Here is a 21,617-nt window from a genome sequence, read left to right on the forward strand (position 1 = left end):
TCTGAGATTGTCCTCATTTCTTTTAATTCATTTTTCTTTTTTCCTCTCTGATTCATTTATTTCTACCATTCTATCTTCTATTTCACTAATCCTATCTTCTGCCTCCATTATTCTACTATTTGTTGCCTCCAGAGTATTTTTGATCTCATTTATTGCATTATTTATTATATATTGACTCTTTTTTATTTCTTCTAGGTCCTTGTTAAACCTTTCTTACATTTTCTCAATCCTTGCCTCCAGGCTATTTATCTGTGATTCCATTTTTATTTCAAGATTTTGGATCATTTTCACTATCATTATTCGGAATTCTTTATCAGGTAGATTCCCTATCTCTTCCTCTTTTGTTTGGTTTGGTGGGCATTTATCCTGTTCCTTTACCTGCTGGGTACTCCTCTGTTTCTTCATCTTGTTTATATTGCTGAGTTTGGGGTGGCCTTTCTGTATTCTGGCAGTTTGTGGAGTTCTCTTTATTATGGACTTTCCTCACTGTGGGTGGGGTTGTATCAGTAGCTTGTCAAGGTTTCTTGGTTAGCGAAGCTTGTGTCAGTGTTCTGGTGGGTGGAGCTGGATTTCTTCTCTCTGGAGTGCAATGAAGTGTCTGGTAATGAGTTATGAGATGCCAATGGATTTGGAGTAACTTTGGGCAGCCTGTATATTGAAGCTCAGGGCTGTGTTCCTGTGTTGCTGGAGAATTTGCGTGCTATGTCTTGCTCTGGAACTTGTCGGCCCTTGGGTGGTGCTTGGTTTCAGTGTAAGTATGGAGGCATTTGATGAGCTCCTATCACTTAATGTTCCCTGGAGTCAGGTGTTCTATGATGTTCTCAGGATTTGGACTTAAGCCTCCTGCTTCTGGTTTTCAGTCTTATTTTTACAGTAGTCTCAAGACTTCTCCCTCTATACAGTACCGTTGATAAAACATCTACGTTAAAAATGAAAAGTTTCTCCACAGTGAGGGACACCCAGAGAGGTTCACAGAGTTACATGGAGAAGAGAAGAGGGAGGAGGGAGTTAGAGGTGACCCGAATGAGATGAGGTGGAATCAAAAGAGGAGAGAGCAAGCTAGCCAGTAATCACTTCCTTATGTGTGCTCCATAGTCTGGCCACTCAGAGATGTTCATGGAATTATACAGAGAAGAGAAGAGGGAGGAAGGAGACAGAGGCGACCTAGTGGAAAGAAAGGAGAGTCCAAAGCGGGAGAGAGCAGTCAAGCCAGTAATCTCACTCCCAAATAAAAATAGATACTGAAGAGTGGGTTTTTAAAGGTACAAAATTGATAACAAATACCAAAAAGCAAAGATTAAAATTCTAGAGTAGAGGTTGGATTTTCAAAAATACAATATTAAAGAAAAGAAGAAGGAAAAAAAACAAAAGTCACAAGTTATTTAAAAAATATATATATGAAGTTTGCTTTAAAAAATAGTCTTTTTTTTGAAAAGTAATAGTAGGTTATAAAAATGAAAATTAAAGGAGTAATAGAGGACTTAAAAATTAAAAATTAAAGAAAAAAGAAAAGAAAAAAAGAATGAAAAAAAAGAAAAGAATGATAGTAAAAATAGTAAAAATATATCTAGGACTTTCTCTGGTGTTGTTGTGGGCAGTGTGGGATCAATTCATTTTCTGATCGTTTCTTGGTCTGGCTTATATTTCTCAAGATCTATAGGCCCCTTCCCATGTAGTTGGTACTAACTACAGGGTTTTAATCTATTGCACCTGTCACTTCCAAGGCAGTTTCCTCGGTTTTAGCTTCTGTTTGTTGGTCTCTTCAGTGTCTGATTTCCGCCCTGACACAAAGGGGCGGTGGTGGACACTTTTTTAGGCTCACTTGTTCAGTCGCGCTGTGGGGAGGGAGGGACGCTGCAAACAAATAACACTGGCGTGTGCTCGCAGTGTCTCAGCCACACTGGGCCTGCCCACGCTCACGGTGCGTGCACCCTCCCTGCCCACACTGCTCAGGCTCTAGGTTGCTCCGCCGGGAACCCTCCAAGGCCGGCCCTGGGCTGCATGCACCTCTAAGCCGCTCAGGTTCAGGCACTCAGGTAGTCCTCAGAGGCGCAGACTCCGTTGGGCCTGCGTTTTGTGCCCTTCCCAGCTCTGAGCAGCTCAGGTGATGAGGTGTTTGGGGAGCGCAGTCACTGCGACTTATGGCCTCTCCTGTCCCTGCAGCTCGGTTTTCTGGGTGTACAACTGGTGCACCTTCTCAGGCGGATGACTGTCCAGAACCCCAAGAAGTCTTAGTAAGCAAAGAAGCCTGCTTGCAGTTTGGTAGATAATGTCTCTCTGGGGCTGTGATTGCCCTCTTCTGGCTCTGGCTGCCTGTCACTGGAGGGGGGTGGTCTGCAGCCAGCTAGTTCTGTTCTGCGCTTTGTTCTGTGCGCGGGCCTGGTGGTGTCTTAGGGCTTTTCACGTGGTAGCTATCCCACAGTCTGGTTTGCTAGCCCAAAGTAGCTTGCTCTGATTACTCTTGGGGGCATTCAGGCCTGATCCTTACTCTAAGCAATACAACCCACGCCTCCCTGCCCAGCCCCTGCTTGCTAGTGGCTGGTGCAGGCGTCTGCGCTGCTTCTCCACTGGGGGAGTTACCGTTGGGCTCGTAATCTGTGGGTTTTAATTATTTACTTATTTTTCCTCCTATTATGTTGCCCTCTGTGCTTCTAAGGCTCAGCACAGACTCGGCAGTAAGAGTGTTTCCTGGTGTTTGGAAATCTCTCTTTTTAATGCTCCCTTCCTGGGACAGAGCTCTGTCCTTACCTCTTTTGTCTCTTTTTTTGGTCTTTTATATTTTTCCTACCTCCTTTAGAAGACAGTGGGCTGCTTTTCTGGGTGCCTGGTGTCCTCTGCTGGCATTCAGAAGTTGTTTTGTGGATTTTACTCAGCGTTTAAATGTTCTTTTGATGAATTTGTGGGGGAGAAAGTGGTCTCCCCATCCTATTCCTCCGCCGTTTTAGGACCACCTCCCATTTGTATTTTTAAAATTTTTTTATTTTTTAATTGAAGGGTAATTGCTTTATGGAATTTTGTTGTTTTCTTCAAACATTTGTATCATTGTTTAAAAAGATTCCACATGTAAGTGATATCATCTATTTGTCTTTCTGTCTGACTTCACTTAATATGATAATTTCTAGGTCTGTCCATGTTGTTGCAAATGGCATTATTTTATACTTTTTATGGCTGAGTAGTATTCTATTGTTTATACATACCACATCTTTTTTATCTGTTTATGGACATTTGAATTGCTTCCACGTATTGCTATTGTAAATAGTGCTGCAGTGAATATTAGGTGCACGCATCTTTTAGGATTATGGTCTTCTCCGGATATATGCCCAGGAATAGGATTGCCAGATGATATGGTAGTTCTAGTTTTAGTTTTTTAAGCAACCTCCATACTGTTCTCCATAGTGGCTGTACCAATTTACATTCCCATCAACAATGTAGGAGGTTTCCCTTTTCTCCACATCCTTTCTAGCACTTTATTATTTGTAGACTTTTTGAAGATGGCAGTTCTGACTGGTGTGAGGTGATACCTCATTGTAATTTTGATTTGCATTTCTCTAATGATTAGCAATGTTGAGAATCTTTTCATGTGCTTTTTGACCATCTGTATGTCTTTGGAGAAATGTCTACTTAGATCTTCTACCTGTTTTTTGATTGGGTAGCTTGTTTTTTTGATACTTAGCTGTATGAGCTGTTTGTGTATTTTGGAGATTAATCCCTTTTTGGTTGCTTTGTTTGCAAATATTTTCTCTCTTTTTGTGGAATGTCTTTTATTTTTTTATGAGTTCTTTTACTTTGTAAAACTTTTAATTTAATTAGTTTCCATTTGTTTATTTTCTTTTTTATTTTCATTACTCTAGGAGGTGGATGGGAGAAGGAAATGGCAACCCATTCCAGTGCTCTTGCCTGGAGAATCCCAGGGACAGGGGAGCCTCGTGGGCTGCTGTCTCTGGGGTTGCACAGAGTCCGACATGACTGAAGTGACTTAGCAGCAGCAGCAGCAGCAGCAGCAGCAGGAGGTGGATAAAAAAAGATATTCTGCAATTTATATCAAAGAGTGTTCTATGTTTTCTCTGAAAGTTTTATAGTATCTGGTTTTACACTTAGGCCCTTTTTAAAAAATATTTATTTTTATTTACTTATTTATTTTGGCTGCATTGGGTCTTCATTGCTGCATGTGGGCTACTCTCTAGCTGTGGTGCTTGGGCTTCTCATTGCTGTGGCTTCTCTTGTTGGGGAGCACAGGCTCTAGGGAGCACGGGTTTCCATATATGCAGCATGTGGGCTCAGTAGCTGTGGCTCCCAGGCTCTAGAGCACAGGCTCAGTAGTTGTGGCGCATAGGCTCAGTTGCCCTGTGGCATGTGGAATCTTCCCAGACCAGGGATTGAACCTGTGACCTCTGCATTGGCAGGCGGACTCTCAACCTCTGGACCACCAGGGAAGCCCTACACTTAGGTCTGTAATTCATTTTGAGTTTATTTTTGTATATGGTGTTAGAGAATGTTCTAATTTCATTCTTCTACATGTAGCTGTCCAGTTTCTCCAGTACCGCTTGTTGAAGAGATGTTTCTTCATTGTATATTCCTGCCTCCTTTGTTTTAGATTAATTGGCCATAAGTGTATGGGTTATTTCTGGCCTTTCTATCCATTCTATTGATCTATGTATCTGTTTTTGTTCCAGTGTCATCTGTTTTTATTACTGTAGCTTTGTAGTATCATCTGAAGTCAGGAAGCATGATTCCTCCAGCTCTTTAGCAGATATTTTATCAGTGTCATTCCTCAATATCAGACATAACAAATTAAACATTAAATGCCATAATCACTAGCTCTGTATTATAAGCAACTTGAGGACAGACAATATGACTTATAATTCTTGGCTTCCACTGCCTATTTTAGATGCACGTGTAATTTTCTTTGCTTTGCAATTAATTTGCTTATTGAAAATTAAATTTGTGGCTCTTCTGGGAAAGAGTGAGTCATAAGGTGATTTTAAGAAGATTAGAACTTGTTCTTACATGGCTTGGTGTCCACTCCCATGACTGCTGCGTTTCCTGCTTCCAAAGACAGTCTATACAAGAATATCATCTAAGTGTCTGAGGTAATGCAGTTTCGGAAATGGTCAGACTTGTTTTCACTCCCACAGAGAAGACAAAGAGTCAGTTTAAAAGTATATTTTTAATATACATATCTTCTGGGTCCAAGGTGGCATAATATTATATTTGAAAGACACATTTATGCATTTCATTAGTATTTTTTTCAGAAGTCAGTATTCTCCAGGAAGTATATATTTTCTGAAATTTCAAGAAAAATGTTAAAATAAGCTAAGAATTAATTTCTTCTGATACTGTCCAGTATGTCTTAATCTATTCAATAATATGACCAATGAAAAAGATTCTCATGTGTCAACACATTTGAGATGGTTCAGTTGAAAAAAATTGAGACAGCTTACTGAATTCCTGGAAGAAAAAAAACCTCTTTTTAAATGTAGGTATAAGCATGTTACATTTAAATATTTTTACTTGAGATGAAAATTTCTTGGGGTGAGAGTATCAGTAACAAATCATTCTTTTGTCTCTTTGGATATTTGGAACATTTGGGTCTATACATCCTCACAGATTAAATGATTATCCGTTTGTTAATGCTAGGAGAGCTTATTTCTTACAACATTTCTTAAGTTTCATCTGAAGGGAATGGCACGTGAGTTCATCTATTGTGCTAACTCTAGTCTATTACTAAGAGCAGCTTGCCACCTTACGTTAGGAAGGTCCTGGGTCTCATCCGTGATGAGTGAGTGGGAAAGAGTATCTTGATTGATTAACTGTGTCCTGTGTGTGTTTGAGGAGGTGTATGGGGGATGGGAAAGGGAGTGCACCATCTAGTTTCAAATATTTTCAGCCCTGACCCAACATGGAAAGTATATTATGTCAGCAATTAAATGTTTTCTTTTGGGGTATATTCAATAGGAAGCCCAAGAATAATGGAGTTGGTAGTCTATCCCTTCTCCAGTGTATCTTCCCGACCCAGGAATCAAACCGGGGTCTCCTGCATTGCAGGTGGATTCTTTATCAACTGAGCTATCAGGGAAGCCCCAGTAGGGATAGTAATCCTGGAAAAATATTCCCTTATTGCTGGAATCAAATGTGAGTGAATAAAGGGGCTCCCTGATATTATTAGGATCTGTATTTGTCAAGGCAAGACAAAGAACCCTTCTCTCTCACTCCACAGATGATGTTCATGGCCCTGGGGTGTCCTCCTGGCTTGGAGAACCTACCTTTGGGTGATCCTGTGGGGGTTTCCTCCGTGGTTGGCCTGCCCCTCTGGATGCCAGCAGGTGTGGTTGATGCAAAGTCATCGTCTGTGCCACTAGGGGTTGAGAAGGGGTCCTCTGGGGTTCCCTGGGCAGCAGGATTTGCTCCTGCTTGTCCTGCAGGAAGGATTCCATTCTGGGCATCTGGATTAGCCTGACTGGTGGGCAGGATGGCTCCAGGGAACAAGGGATGGAAGATAAGGCCTGTTAAGATTTGAGAGGTCCCTTGCTGGAATGAGAGAAGGAAATAGAAGACAAAGTCAAAAGAACACATTTTAAGGCTGGTCAACTAGCCTTTTCTTCTTTGAGAGCAGCAAGTTTGAGTAGGATGCACAGATGAAGAGGGTAGAGTCAGCAAAAATGGTAAAGATTGGGCATTCCTTAGAGAAAATGGCCCCCTAGCCTGAGCCAAGTCTGATGCTGGTTTCATTACTAAGGATCCTTGCTATGCTCCATTTTTCCCAGAAAGGGAAAGCAAGAATCAAGTCAGTCACAGGAAAAGGAACAATGCATCACTTGTTCATATAAATTGTATCTGGAAGTAGAACTAAGACAGAAACTCCATACAATTGCAGCAGGCTATATTTCTCTTATTGACCTAAACCACAGTCTCTCCTTTGCCCAGACTTTTCAAAAAGTAATTTAAGAGATTAAAAATCAATGGAAAAATGAAGTCAAGTAGATTAATCAATTCTTATCTCATGACTTTTATGCTTTCTTTTGATATATTTTTTTCAAGGGCATTGGAATATTCAGTCAAGAACATTTCTTTTGGCAATTCAGCCACTGGTGTATTCTTTGAGGTTACTCAATGGATCTCCTTTCTAGTGGACTGTCAGTGATTTGCACACTGGTATTGAATGTTGTTGGTACTTAGACCTGTTGTTCTTCCCCTGGGAAAAAATTACCATGAAAAGTTCTTCCTAAGATGAAATACCTGGAAATCAGCTGGTTTTGGAGAGAGCTCAGGCAGAAACCAGTTCTCTGGGACCTCCCAGTTCTGATAGCATTTTCATAGAATAAAAAGGGCTAAGAACTTATAATTAAGATACAGGTCTGTTTCTTTGAGCATGGTTCTCAATTGTTAGTATACATAAATACCACCTGGAAGGCAGATATATGCATTTTTAACCAGCACTCCAAATTGTCGTGGTTTGATGGTCCAGGACTGATGTTTGGAAAACACTGTCTTAGATTTATGAGGTACTGAAACCAGAATTAGGCTTATGCTGGATGAGAGACAGGAGTAGAGTACAGAAGTTTTCAAACTGGGGGTGGTGACATCCATGCACTTGAAATAAAGAAGATGGTACATCATTAAAAAACAAGGCAAAAATAATAGACTATAAATTACCAGTGCACTCTCTATAATAAGGGTAAATATTGTTTCATAAAATGTGTATATTTTAGCAACATGAAAAATATAACTGTTACTGTGCATTTCACTAAAAAACCTTGAAAACCTCTGGAATAGTGGATAGAAAAATGGTTTTTAATCTAGATTACTGTTTTATTGACCTTGGCACCTATGTTGCTTAAGTTTTTCTAGCCTCTGTGTCTTTTTCTGTTAACTTGTGTTAAAAACCTCTAATTTGTAATCTGGTGAGTATTAAAGTCAATATATGTAAAAAGAAAAATCCACCAAGGTGCTTGTTTTATAGGATCAGGTCCGTAACTGGTAGAAATGGGTGTTCATGTATCAGTGTTGGCAAAACAGCCCCATTATTTGATTTTACTTATGAACAATTAAGCAAATCTCTACCTTCCTTATAATATAAAAATTTAAAAACTATCTTCCCAGATATTTCCTCAACTCTTTACTTTAGTGTCAAGTTTAGATACCGTTAATTCAAATTATTTTTCTCTAAAAATGACTCTGGAGAAATGCATAGAAGTGCCTAGACATAGTACTACGAGTTTTTGGGTTCATCCTTTTAATTATTCATATGTATAGAGCAGATTTCATTTATCATCATAAGATGCTAGAATAAAAATATATTTTTCTACAAGCATTAAACATTTAAGTAAAAAAAAGAATCTTTCCTGAGATAAAGATCAATATGTATATGATTCTAAATCTACATGTATTTCAATAACTTATAACACTAGATTTTAATCAACTTTAAATAAAATTAAAAAATATGCATTGACTTTCTGGATAGACCTGAATCTGACATCAATATGTGGAAAACAAAAGCTAAGTCAAATCAGTGGAGAAGTAGCTGGAGAAGGATGATGGAATCCCTAGCTGGAGAAAAGATAACCTAATGAGAAGACCTATAAAAGGGTTCAGTATATGACAGCATGTACCAGGTTTAGGGGCTGAGGTCAAAAGTTATATGAGGATAGGAAACAGCATTGTGGTAGTAGTGAAAAGAACTTGAAATACTAGGAATTAATTTTTTTTGTTTACCAGTTCCTCTGAGCTTAGGATAGTACCCTAAAAGGAAAATAATAACACATATTACTAGATAGATTTTAATATATTTGAGGCAATATATATATATATCATAATTTAAAAGCTTAAAATGGTTTTAAAGAGATATATATTTTTTAATTTTAAGCAATAATTTAAACTGACTTTGAGACTTTTATTACAAAACTCAAGTCAGCACATGGTATTGGACTGCTAACATTTTTTATCTGAGTGATGGGAGGTTTTATGCATTTCAAAAATTACCTATTTTCTATTATTAGATAATATATACACATTAGAGGAAACTTGGAAAATGCAGACAGCCATAAAGAAAAAAAAAATAATCCCATCATGCAGAGTTGATATATTTTCTTCCAGATGTTTTTCAAACATTTCTTTTTTACATATTATAGAAGTCACATCATTTACACAATTTGTGTCTTACCTTTTCTTTTAATACTACACAGCAATTCTTTAACCATGTTGCCAACAAATTTTAGCAAATGTACTTTTGAATGGTCACAAGTATTTGCTTTTATGCTGTACAGTTTACATAATAATTTTCCTTCTGTTTAAATTTAAGTTGCGTCTAATATACTTCTCTGGGGGCTTCCCAAATGTGCAATGGTAAAAAGTCTGCCTGCCAAAGCAGGAGACCCAAGAGTCGTGGGTTCTTTCCCTGGGTCAGGAAGATCACCTGGAGTAAGAAATGGCAACCACTCCAGTATTCTTGCCTAGAAAATTCCATGGATAGAGGAGCCTGGCAGGCTACAATCCATGGGGTTGTGAAGAGTTGGAAGCGACTAAGTGACGGAGCACACACACAATATTCGTCTTTACTATAAAAATATTTTGATGAATATATTTATAAATAAACCTTTGCTGTATTTCAGATTATTTCCTTGGGATGTGTTCCCTGATGTGGAATTAAGAGTTAGTGTGAATTTTACATTTGATTCTGCTTTTAGAAGTAAAAACTCAAGAGGGAGGGGAAGTATGTAAACTTATAGCTGATTCACGCTGTTGTACAGCAGAAACCAACATAGCATTGTAAAGCAATTATCTTCCAATTAAAAAAAGGAAGAAGGAAAACCTGCCATCTGATGCTCATATTTGATCTTGGCTCTTGGTAATTGTATCAGTGATCTCAAGAATTACCTTTCACAAAGGAAAAATAGAGAGAGAGGAAAGTTTATCATTTTTAGGGAAAAGACATATAGTTAATAAATAAATTTGAGATTAAAAAATCCCCCACACCATCAATTTTTAGATCAGTTAATTAATTAATTCATTCTTTTTTTTTTTGCTTGACAGTGTGGTTTAAAGGATTGACTGGTTGCTTCATCTGTGACATTTACTGTGTGATATAACTGAACAACTAACTGTGAGTGTCGCTAGTTAGTAACTAGCTAGTTAGTAACATCTTCACGTAGGAAATAAAAACTTTGACTATAGAAGATTATTAGAAGCTTAGATGAAATAGCACATAATCAATAAAAAGTGTTTAGGACAGTGCCTGGCACACAGTAAGTGCCCAGTAAATGTTCTTGTTATTATCCTATTTGTAGTGTTCATACAGTGAAAGTAAATAGGAAGCTTGGCAACTATCTGGTGAATTGATACAGAATTAAATATTTCACACTAAGATGATATAAAATAAAATCATATTATAAAATAATCTTACCTGGGCTCCAAAGTGTGCTACAATAACTGGTAACATCTGAAAAAAAAAGAGAAAAATTTAGTAAAAATATACTAAAAGTTAAATTCTGGCAGATGAAGTAAATATTGAAACTTTCAAAATAAGTACACAATATTTATTAAATAGATATTCCATTTAATGTATCATCTAAAATCATAGATATTGACTCATGAGAAAGATGGCAATTGGAACTGATTCAGTTTGTGAAAAGAAGATTAGGCCCAGAGAGATTTAGAAACCAGCTTAAGGCGGCACATTTAAAAGGCAGAAGTTAGTAAATTGGATGAAAATAATTTTGTTCTCAAGGTATCTGAAAACTTAAAATTATTCCAAGTAATCATGATGATAAAATGCATGTTTCTTTTACATGGCATCTCAGAAGATACATGAAAACATGTAGTGGATATTTTAAAATAATCAAGATTTGTTAAAGCATATATAGTTAGTCTCACAATGGTTGCCTGGATATTTTGCTATTAAAAGAGGCACAAGCAGGAAATTATGGATGATATTGTTCAACATCCCTGGTCCTAACAGAGTTCTTAGCGCTAAGTGAGAAACACTCTAATGGTCACTGATGACTATGTGAATGGAGTGAATTTGTAGCTGGAAAGCTCTGGGTGAGGTGTTGGTATGCTCTAGCACTCTAAGATCTAACTTTAAGGTTTGTTAGAAAGAATTAGGGTTTTAAGGTTTATTTTTATTTCTATAGAAATCCAGTGTCATAAAACTTATCAAAATGGGACTTTTAATACAACCCAACCTAAAAGATTTGAAAGTCTTATAAAAAGACCTTTATTATTTCTCAAGAAGTTTGTACAGTAATACCCATAATGCCCAAAGATAAAAACTACAAACATTTAGGAAAAAGCCTTACTCTCAGTCAGATCCTTGGCTACTGACCATAAACAAATAGTCTTCAGGGTGGCAATGAAAAAATGGATCAAAGGAAAGGGACAAAGGATTTGGGAGAAAACAAAATGGGAAGTTCTTCTTTAAAGGCAAATTAGAAGGAACAAAAAGATACAAAGAGGAAACCACAGATATCTAAAAACTATAATGAAAGATAATTAACTAATGTAATACCGATGTAACAGTAAGGAGAGAAGTTGTTAGTTTTTCGTACAGAATTTGTTTGAAATAATAGCTAAATGTATTGAATGATTACCATGTGATAGGTACTGTTCTAAGTGTTTTATGTAGATTTACTCACTTAATCCTTCTAACAGCTCTAGTGGTAAAGTTCTAATTAATTCCTATTTTAAATGATGAAGAAAATGAGTCACAGAGGGTTAAGTAACTTAGCCACATAGGGAGTAAGTGGAGAGCCAGGATTTGGCCAGAAGTTGTGTGGTTCTAGAGTTCATTCTTGGCCGCACTGGTCTTGCTTCGCTAATGAGAGCTGTGGACATGTGCCCGGGTTTCCGGCAGGGGATATAAGGTACTCTGCATAGGGAGAGACAGGGTCAGAGCCGCTGCGCGTGCACGGGAGAAGGCGTGTCTGAGGACCCTTGGTGGTGGTATCGCCTAGAGACTGTGAAGAAGCCCCGAAGAGCATGAGGACTGAATTATATTATGGGATGAAGGGGCCATGCATGTCAAATGTCTCTACCGAATCTTTAAGACCATCTGCAGTGCCCACTACTGCCCTGGACTCCAGTGGATATACTCTTTGGGGAATACGAAGATGTACCAAGTCTGACTTTGAGGTTAGAACAGGGCAGCAATTGAAACTGAAACTGGGGGCAGTTGGCAGGTGGACTCTACCAAGGTCACGCAGTAAACAACTCTCTCTAGTCTTTTTCAGAGGATCACTCTAATTATTAAGATATAAATAACAGGAAACACTTGGAGTGAAGGCTCTAATATATCTGTAAGAAATAAGTACTGACTGATCTACGAATATATACATCAGTATTAAAAAAGAAACGTAACAGTTACATTACAGAATTTTACAAATATGAGTAAATTAAGCAGTATAGTCCTTTGTGTTGTTATCTTGGACAAAAGAAGATACAGGGAAAAGCATTGGTTGAATACGATGTAGAATTTAAATTGAGCAGCTTAAAGTAATTTTGTCAATTAAACTCAGCTTTGATTATAATTACTAATTAATGCAAGCTTGCTACTGTAAGTCGGGTGTCCATAGTGGTAGGAAGATAGGATATAGTCATGCTTCACTTTTTGGGAATGTATATTAAAAGTCTTACTTTTTTTAATGTCTTTGGACTCACAAATTCTATTCCTAGTCTTAAGGAAAGAATCACCAATATGGTCAAAGACTTAGTTAAAGGATGTTCACTGTGGTATTATTTATGGAAGTAAAAATTTTGGAAAAAACACAAATTTTTGCAATATGGTGGAATACTAAGCAGTCATTGAAAACAATATTATGCTATTCACAATATTATAAGTGAATATTCAAAATATAGGAAAGTCTTTTCAAAATGTATCATGTGAAAAAGTTAGATTATAGAACATTAAATATAGTAAGAACATATTTTCTTTAAAAACTATACTTATATGCACAGAAAAAAGACTGAAAGGTCATGCTCTAGAATGCTGACAGGGTTTAATTCTGACTGGTAGCCTTATGAGTGAATTTTAGTTTTTCCTTTTCTTATCTTTTTTTCTAAATTCTCTGTAATTAACATATAGCATGTATGTAATAATCAAGAAAGCTTCTACAAAAAATCAGACTATGTGGGAATGACAGGGACTGAGGGTATGTGTTAGGGAGAATAAGTTAACAATAACCAATTAGTCATAAAGGATCACTGTATTTTTCTCCAGAGTCATTAAACTATTTAGAGAAATTCCAAGAAGAAAAGTTTGGGCTTTGCAGTTAAAATGCAAGCATTTCTAAAAGAGGCCGTGTCCTAAGTATGTCATTTAAATCTTTGTGTGAGAAGGTTTTGGGGGGTTTTTTCCTAAAAGCAAATAATTACGGGAGAAGAAAAGGAACTAGAGGATTCTCGGGAACTTGAAAGGAGGCATGGAAAAGGGGCACAAAAAGGAGATTAGATTTTCTGGAAATAAGCTTTGTCCATCCCTTATCTTTTCTTTGGAATGATTCTGGTCACTCAGAAAGTCTTTCATAGAAACAGAGCAAGCTGGAGAAGAATCCTGATACCTCTCAATTCCCAGCTTTATTCTTTACTTCTCAATCTTCCCTAGCTCTTCACGCTTCCTGTTACCTGTTACAAGTGTACTCTTGAGAGGCGATGAGGCAGCATGCTCAGTTTTCTGAGTGTGTTTTCATGGAGTTTCAGCAAGAACCAAATTGCCAAAGATGGTCATAAGTTTAATAGGACCTCCCTCTGCAAAATGTCTGGGTAAAATTTTCAAGAACCTTGAAAATATTCTTTCCCCTCCTTTAGGCTTTCACCTGAGGGGAAACGCCAGTGTTAAACTGAGTAAGGCTTTGAACTTACTTGTGGTTGCAGCTGCTGCTGTACCTTCAGTCCCCCCAGGGCCAGTGGGAGGGTCTGTGTACCCGATGGCATCCCTGCTGCAGGATTTAGCTGTAGGGCAATGAGGAAGACTGTGTTGTTTCAATTTGAACATCCAGGATATGAAACTGTATTTACTAGATGTAAAAGGGAGGATTTGCTTTGCAAATCTATAGTAGATGACATTGCATTTGGAATTAAGTATACAAATGAAGTTCAGAGACCTGTTTAGTCTGCTAGTACAAATGTGAAGTCCAGGACTAACTTTTCTCGCACTCAGGTTTCCTTTGGCATTTAACCCATTCTCCTGAGGATTACTTAGATGATCTCATACTTGCCTTCCCCTTTTGGCTATGACAGCAATAGTTCTGGGAATTTTCCTGATAGCTTTCTTATGAAGAAAATGAATTCCTTCATAGATATCCCGATGAAAATTGTGAGGGTCCAAATAAAGTAGCTTGAATATGATCTAGTACTACATTTAAATCTGACCACTGGGGAAAAAACCCGCTTTAAGCAGGGAAGAAATTTATTAATTATTTTATCCTTAAACTATACAGACATTCTATGAGAAGAATGTAGCTTTTCCCATCCCTTCTCATTTGCTCTTGTTGTTGCGGTGATAATAGCAGTCATAGTGTTTGGATGTCGTATAGGCTGTGAGGAAGATGTGAAAAAGTGAAAGTGTTAGTCACTCAGTTGTGTCTGACTCTTTGTGATCCCATGGACTGTGGCCTGCCAGGCACCTATGTCCATGGGATTCTCCAGACAAGAATACTGCAGTGGGTATCCATTCCCTTCTCCAGAGGATCTTCCTCAGGAATCAAACCTAGGTCTCCTGCATTGCAGGTAGATTCTGTCTGAGCCACCAGGAAAGCCCCGTGAGGAAGATATGTTGGAGGAATGAGAAGGGGAGCTGAGAGAGGAGGTGAGAACTAAAGAAGTAAAGACTTGAGAATTAGATTAATTCCTTTAGAGATAATCTTAAAGATAAGAAAAATTTTAATGTTGTATTGAATAGTATTCATCTCTCTTTGACTTTTTCTGTCACCTCTCTTTCCGTTTATCTACAGTGAAATGTATGTATGTGTACATCTGTGGATACCCACCCCATATATACACTCAACATGAGGTATTATTTTTATTTAAAAATGGACATTAAAATGATATAAAAGGTACTTACCAGTTGCAAGTTTGACCCCAGTGTGAGCATATGTGTCAAAGGAATTAGACTTAAAGAAGAGAAGACCTGCAAGGCATTGAAATTAATATGTGAGACAAAAAGTTGTCTGGTTTTACAATGCCATCAGTGGTTTATATCCTCAAGTAACATATACTTCTATCACAGGTGGATTTACCATGAAGCTAAAGCTTCAGGGCCTCTCACCAGCATTGCCCCTTCCATGGCCCTTGGAGGTACCCAAGCAATGTGTCAAGTTTAAGGTATTTATCAGCTTAAAAATATGTAATTTACTCATTTATTATCTCATTGTGAATTTTTCACTTTAGTAACTAATTTTGCATATCTAGTTTTGTATTCTTTTTTAAGGAAAGTCCTCCTAGCTTCAAGTTCCTTAAGACAGAAGGTTGGCTAGTGACTTGAGTATTGTCTAATGTCCATAGACCAAAATGAAAACTTTATTCTGGTGTTACTGTACCATTTTCACAAAGTCTAGATGTAGGTAAGAGGAGGTCTTTTTCAACAGAGGGAGGATGGGAAGAAGGGGGAGGGTAGCTAGGAGACCATTCAGTTTTCAAAAGTATTTAAATATGCTTCAATGACAGATTTTACAGTAACACATCAGTTCATCAACAATAATAGTTAAAACCCACTAGGAAATCTGCAACTGTTTTTATGGATTACCTCTTAATCCCTGTAGGTTCTGGCAAGTACCGTATTTGCTTAATTCACAGTTCTTCAAAGGCATAGATGACCAATCTTTTTCAATAGGTGTAGCTATTGCTTTTCAGAATTGACTAGATTTGGTTGCTGAACCAAATTATTACTCAGACAAAAGGAATAGGAATGAATATGTGTTGAAATAATAAGAATGAAATAAGAAATATTAATAAAAAAGGTATGCTTCTTATTTTTATTTCCCCTCAAATAGGGCTTTTCTCTCTCTTGCTCAGTCATGAAACTTTGGGTGAATCTTGACTTTAAATCCACCAGCCTTAGCATGTTCGCTTTGCTGGTCTCCGTATGTTCAGCATTGTAGGACTCTTACCTGATTTGGCTGCTGTGGGTTTAGCAGTGTTGCCTGATCTGGAACAAGCTTGGTAGGAGGAAGCACCAAAGCAGGGTTGAGCTGCATCTGTGATAACAAATATTTGAAGAAGCAGCATCTACCATTTTTCATGTGTGTTCACAAGTCTTTTTGAGTTGGCCTTGAGTCTGAACTTAAAGAAAGCTAGCAGAATACCAAATGAAGAGACCTTATATACACACACTGGACCTGTCATGACCCAGCTCTCCCTCCCCCATATTGACTGGGAACAAGACAAAGAATTATTAAATTATTTGGTAGGATGAAGTTATCCAGTAGGGAGCATTCCTCCAGCTCAGGCTTGAGACACCAGACCTCAGAGTAAAGAAACTTATGTCAGGTGATCTGTAAAAAACTGAAAGAAGACTAAGGTTTAGAAAGAGAATGAACAAGGAGACTTTAAAAATTCTCTTCTCCTGGATGACCTGTTTTAAGACAGAAACAATATAACTTCAGCTTTACCCATTCCTGACTGAAAGTCATGCCAAGGTTGAATCTTAAAGGAAAACTAAATTTAAACCTCTTATAGAATATTTCACCCCCACCTAGGGGTAGGAGCAAGGAAAAAAAATTTAATGAATATTGTAGAGGTATAATTTCAACTTAAAAATGGTTTGAGGTCTTGTATCCATTTATTTCCAGGAGGTAATAAGTTTACCCAAAATGCAAAAATCTGCCTTTAGCCCCTGTGTGTTTTGAAACAGTTTTAACTCCCTGGAACATTTTGTGCATGACAGGAGAGGCAGCTGTAGAAAGGGAAAGTGCCAGACCAGGAAGGGTGCTGTGGGGAGGGACAGAGGGTGAGTAGGGCCCATGCTACCTCAGAACCTCACTGCCACCTGTTCCCTCTGCCTGGAACGCTCTTTCCCCAGACATTGGCTCACTCCCTCACCTGCTTGAGTTCACCTTCTTTTTGAGGCTTACCCTGACCACTCTCCCAAACATCCAAGTGTCCCAGCTCCAATGTACGCTCATATTCCCAAACTTTTGATCTACTGAAACAATTGCTAGGCTACATTAAGTGTTCATATTTGCAAATCTATTCATTTCATATACCTTTATGATAATTCAACAAATTCATTTACAAGTAATTGAAAAAAAACCTTGCCTGTGTGTCCCGAGTTTTTATTTGATAAATCCTACTATGATACCTAATAGGCATTTTAATGTTACTTCTCACACTTCCTACACCTCTGATTCTTGCTGCTCTCTCAGTCTGCATGAATCTGTACATACTCCTTGGTCCACCTTGAATGATAGCTATGCTTCTAGAAAGTTTTGTCTTGAGTTTTCACAAACTATATGGTAATTTAAATTTACAAGAGATACCCAACTTAGAACAACCTTTTGGCAAATTTATTCAGAGAAGTGCAAAAATCCACATTAGAAAAATTAACTTCCTAATTTACCTTGTTTAAAGATTAAATTTTTGCAGAAGACTTCTTTAAAGAATGACAAATGTGTGTTTGGAATGAAATAAGAAGGAGGTTTGTTTTTTATGTTTGTTCCATCTCCTCCATGAAGATCACCCTGTTCATCTCCTTCATAGAACTAATCATGGTTACAATTTATAATTTATCATTAAAAATAGTCCTCATAAACACCATGAAGGATTATGTCTTCTTTTTTCTCTCACCATTCTATCTTTAACAACTAGCACATTATTTGGTATATAGAGAGTTTTCAATAAATATTTGTTGATTGCATGGATGAGTAAGCAAGTATTAAGTGAGCTTGAAGCCTAATTGAGAATGTTATTTTTGTTCTGCTAATTCATAGTAAATATCCTTAATTTTTTTCCTCATTGTCCACACTGAAGCATCTCAAACAAAAGGAAATTTATGTAGCAATCCAAACCACTCATATTATGTCTATAAAATATTGGAGGATAGTTGAATACACGTTTGAATATTAGGTTCTCTTTTTGTTAAGCCTGTTATATGTGAACTTATTTTGTGATGAAATGTTCTAAGTAAAAAATATTATTTGCCTTCTAATATCCTCTTGTTATTGCACAATTTGGTAGACTTTTTAGAGTTTTTATAATTTAGATGTTTTGTGTTTCCAATTAGAAAACTCAGAAAATGTAGTTTACATCTTTAATCATGAAAAAATAATTAGTTGGCAAGAAAATCTTAACTTCTTTTTGGAAGTAAAATAATTAGCCATTTGAGCAGACATAATCCACCGCGTCCCTTTTTCTCTTAATTTCTGCCCTATTGCTCTGTCAAAAATAATCAAAATTCTACCATGATAAAGTGGATACAATGTAAGTACGTTGGAATATACACTAATACTTCATTAGCTTATCATCTTTCAGCTTGGGAAATAAAAACAGGAAACTAAGGGAATGGGTCACAAACAGAGAAGTTTTGGCAGAGAGGGAGAGAGAGGTCTACCGTTAGAGATGCAGTTAAGGCTGGGTGGTGCATAAAATAAACAGGGTGTACTTACCGGTAATGACAGCGTTGATCCTAGAAGACAAAACAGTAGAATCGCAGCCTTCATGTTCAAATTGCTACCTGAATCAACAAAGCAATGTTATTCTTTCACTCCATTTTTTTCTTTTTTGAGACAAAGTGGTACGTGAAAAAAATGAGTGGTCTCTTTAAAACGTGGTCAGTTCTGTTACCTTTCTCTTCACTAGGCAAAATGTACAGGTGAGGTGATTTCTCTAGTCTGTATGCTGAAAATTTTTACCCTTAGGTGAGCTATGAGTGTGTAGGAAGAATTTAAATTTGACTCCAGGAGGCTGGCAACTGAGGGGCCAATCAGGACTTAGCTGTCTGTGAAGTCATTTGGTTTCTTTCATTTCCCAACACTTCATTAGGTGCGTTATTAGCTGCAGACATCATATTACCCAATGTCTGCCATTTGAATAGAGGGTATTTCAGGAAGACATGCCTTGTATAATTAAAAGTGCAGACAATAAAAAGTTACAATCTTTCTTCACTTCCATCTCCTTCCCAAATGACTTCCCAGAGTACCTGTTTTATCATGTGTACATGGGCACATAAATCAAACATCAAAATATAGCTGCCTATGTTAAAAAATGAGAACTATTATGTATATTTCTCTGCAATTTACTTTGTTTTGCTTTATAAATAATCAGCAACCTATTTGTCAGTAGGTGTAGATTTATTTCATTTATTTAATGGCTGTATTATATTCCATTTCCTTTTGGTGCACAGTTAATCCATTTTCATTTTAGTTTGTAATTATAAAAGTGGCACAGTCAGCATCCTTATAAATTTTTTTCACACAAGTGGGAGTATTTTTTGTAAATATTTTTCTTATAAGTACTGTACTAAAGGATATGTATGTTTAAAATTTCAGTAATGGGGGAAATGGCCAGATTGCCTCCAGAAGCATTGAATGGTGTACTTTATTTTAAATGGGGGAAAAGCTACAGTAATCTAGGCAAAATGCAGGGGTCCACTGAGGTTTCTTTCACAAACAGAACAATGAAATGCTCACCATAGGCTTTCAGGGCCCTGGGCTTTACTGGGAGTTTTCTTTAGCCTTATGTGTAAGGAGGGAGGTATGCAAATTCTTAGTCCAAATCAAAAGTAAATCTGTGTCATGTTAGGGTTTCACTTGGAAGGCCATCTTAGAGTTGGCTAGTTTTAGGGTATAGAATGGGCTTCCCAGGTGGCACTAGTGGTAAAGAGGTAAAGCACATTGGTAAAGTGCTTGCCAATGCAGGAGACATAAGAGATGTGGGTTCGATCGCTGGGTTGGGAAGATCCCTTGGAGGAGGGTATGAAAACAACCCACTCCAATATTCTTGCCTGCAGAATCCCATGGACAGAGGAGCCTGGCAGGCCTCAGACCATCGGGTCGTAGAGTTGGATATGACTGAAGCGACTTAGCACACATGCTCACAAACTATAGAATGTCTGAGACAATGAATTGTTTCCCAAAGCTTTTCTATAACTCTTCATTGCACAGTCAACTTTCATTACAGTCAGGTAAGAATAGGGGACACACAAAGGTTAACCAGTATACCCTTGGTAAGTGTAATAATGTATGTGTGTATGCTCACTTGCATCTGAGACTTTTTGTGACTGCATGGACTGTAGCCCGCCAGGTTTCTCTGTCCATGGACTTTTTCAAGTGTGAATACTAGAATGGGTTGTCATTTCTTACTCCAAGGGATCTTCCCGACCCAGGGATCAAACTTGCTTTTCTTGGGTCTCTGGGCATTGGCAGATGGATTCTTTACCACTGCACCACCCGAGAAGCAGTAAGTGTAATCCTAGGAGTGTATTCACAGGTATGGAGGGGAGCCTGGTTAATTTGTTGGGGGCAGGAGGGCAGAGAGGGCTTACTAGAGGAGGTGACTTCTGAGCTGGTTTTGAAGAATAAAAAGGATTCATTCATTGTGAATGCAAGGAGAGCATCCAGGCAGAACAAGTTTTATAGATGGAGGACAAATGTTATTGCTCCTTATCATAGGAACAAAATGAGGTGAGGGCAGCGGTGAAAGACAGAGTTGGAGAGATACCTAATTTTAATCACCTGTAGTATTTTTGTTTGTCTGTTTCTCTCTTTTTTTTTTTTTTTGTCTGTTTCTCTTAATATTACTTCTTTTGGCTCTCCATCGACATTGTCTCCTTCATCTCAATCAGACAGTGCTCCTTCATTATTTCCTGATTGTATGTTTCTCTTGAACTAGATGGAAAGTTCCTGAGCCATGTCTTGTGATTCTTCAGTGTCTTCTATGTTAATGTCTTTGCAGAGCACCACATGGGTCACTGCATGTTGATGGATAAATTGCAGAGGTATATACTGTCTGATAGGACTTCCCTGGTGGCTTAGGCGGTAAAGCGTCTGTCTACAATGCGGGAGACCTGGGTTCGATCCCTGGGTTGGGAAGATTCCCCTGGAGACGGAAATGGCTATCTACTCCAGTACTACTGCCTGGAAAATCCCTTTGACAGAAGAGCCTGGTAGGTTACAGTCCATGGAGTTGCAAAGAGTCGGACTCGACTGAGTGACTTCACTTTTACTTTCATACTGTAGGGCGCTGGAGTGAGGTGGAGTTCAGAGAAGAGAAGGGGCTTTAAGTGGATTTGAAGGATAGATATAATTGATGGGACAGTGAAGAGCATGGTAAATGGGGTAATATTAAGAGGGGCACTGACACATAAGGGCTGAGGGATGTACAAGGGAAGAAACTGTATGTTCTCACAGGCTTTCATAGGCACATTTATTCATTCTTTTATTCTGTCAGTTTGTTCTTCTAACCCGTCAACTAGCATACATTCACTCTATGTTCTGCTCAAATTGTTTCAGTTTCTGGGAATAAAACAGGGGCAAAAATCCCTGCCCTTAAGGAGCTTGCCTTTTGTGCTATGCAATGCTAAGTCACTTCAGTCGTGTCCGACTCTGTGCGACCCCATAGACGGCAGCCCACCAGGCTCCCCCGTCCCTGGGATTCTCCAGGCAAGAACACTGGAGTGGGTCTGTCATTTCCTT

At 38.0% G+C, this 21,617-nt stretch overlaps 1 protein-coding gene and 1 long non-coding RNA gene across 3 annotated transcripts in view; one reads left to right on the forward strand and one right to left on the reverse strand.

Moving 5' to 3' along the window:
• Positions 1-15,290, forward strand: part of LOC104987974 — a 73,089-nt gene extending 57,799 nt beyond the window's left edge. For both annotated transcript variants that reach the window (XR_825190.1, XR_825189.1), the window contains exon 3: positions 15,218-15,290. This is a non-coding gene — a long non-coding RNA (uncharacterized LOC104987974). The remainder of the gene's footprint in view (positions 1-15,217) is intronic.
• Positions 5,391-18,915, reverse strand: AMTN (amelotin). Its single transcript, XM_010839109.1, has 8 exons — positions 18,591-18,915; positions 16,098-16,184; positions 15,053-15,118; positions 13,852-13,941; positions 10,400-10,435; positions 8,713-8,739; positions 6,264-6,528; positions 5,391-5,448 (listed from the first exon to the last, which is right to left on the reverse strand). Exons 1-8 carry the CDS (start codon positions 18,642-18,644, stop codon positions 5,438-5,440), a joined length of 636 nt encoding a protein of 211 aa, XP_010837411.1. The 5' UTR covers positions 18,645-18,915; the 3' UTR covers positions 5,391-5,437.
• Between the last annotated feature and the right edge of the window lie 2,702 nt (positions 18,916-21,617).

Source organism: Bison bison, unplaced genomic scaffold (genome assembly GCF_000754665.1).
Source record: "Bison bison bison isolate TAMUID 2011002044 unplaced genomic scaffold, Bison_UMD1.0 scf7180017864110, whole genome shotgun sequence".
In the NCBI taxonomy this organism is placed as follows: Eukaryota; Metazoa; Chordata; class Mammalia; order Artiodactyla; family Bovidae; genus Bison; species Bison bison.

Bases quoted from the DNA above. Each gene is read 5' to 3' on its own strand.
- AMTN (XM_010839109.1), bottom strand. From the start codon at position 18,644: ATGAAGGCTGCGATTCTACTGTTTTGTCTTCTAGGATCAACGCTGTCA. The intron at 15,119-16,097 runs GTAAGAGTCCTA...AATGCCTTGCAG, and splicing joins ACCCACAGCAGCCAAATCAG to GTCTTCTCTTCTTTAAGTCT. The intron at 13,942-15,052 runs GTAAGTACCTTT...ATTGCCCTACAG, and splicing joins TGGGGTCAAACTTGCAACTG to CTAAATCCTGCAGCAGGGAT.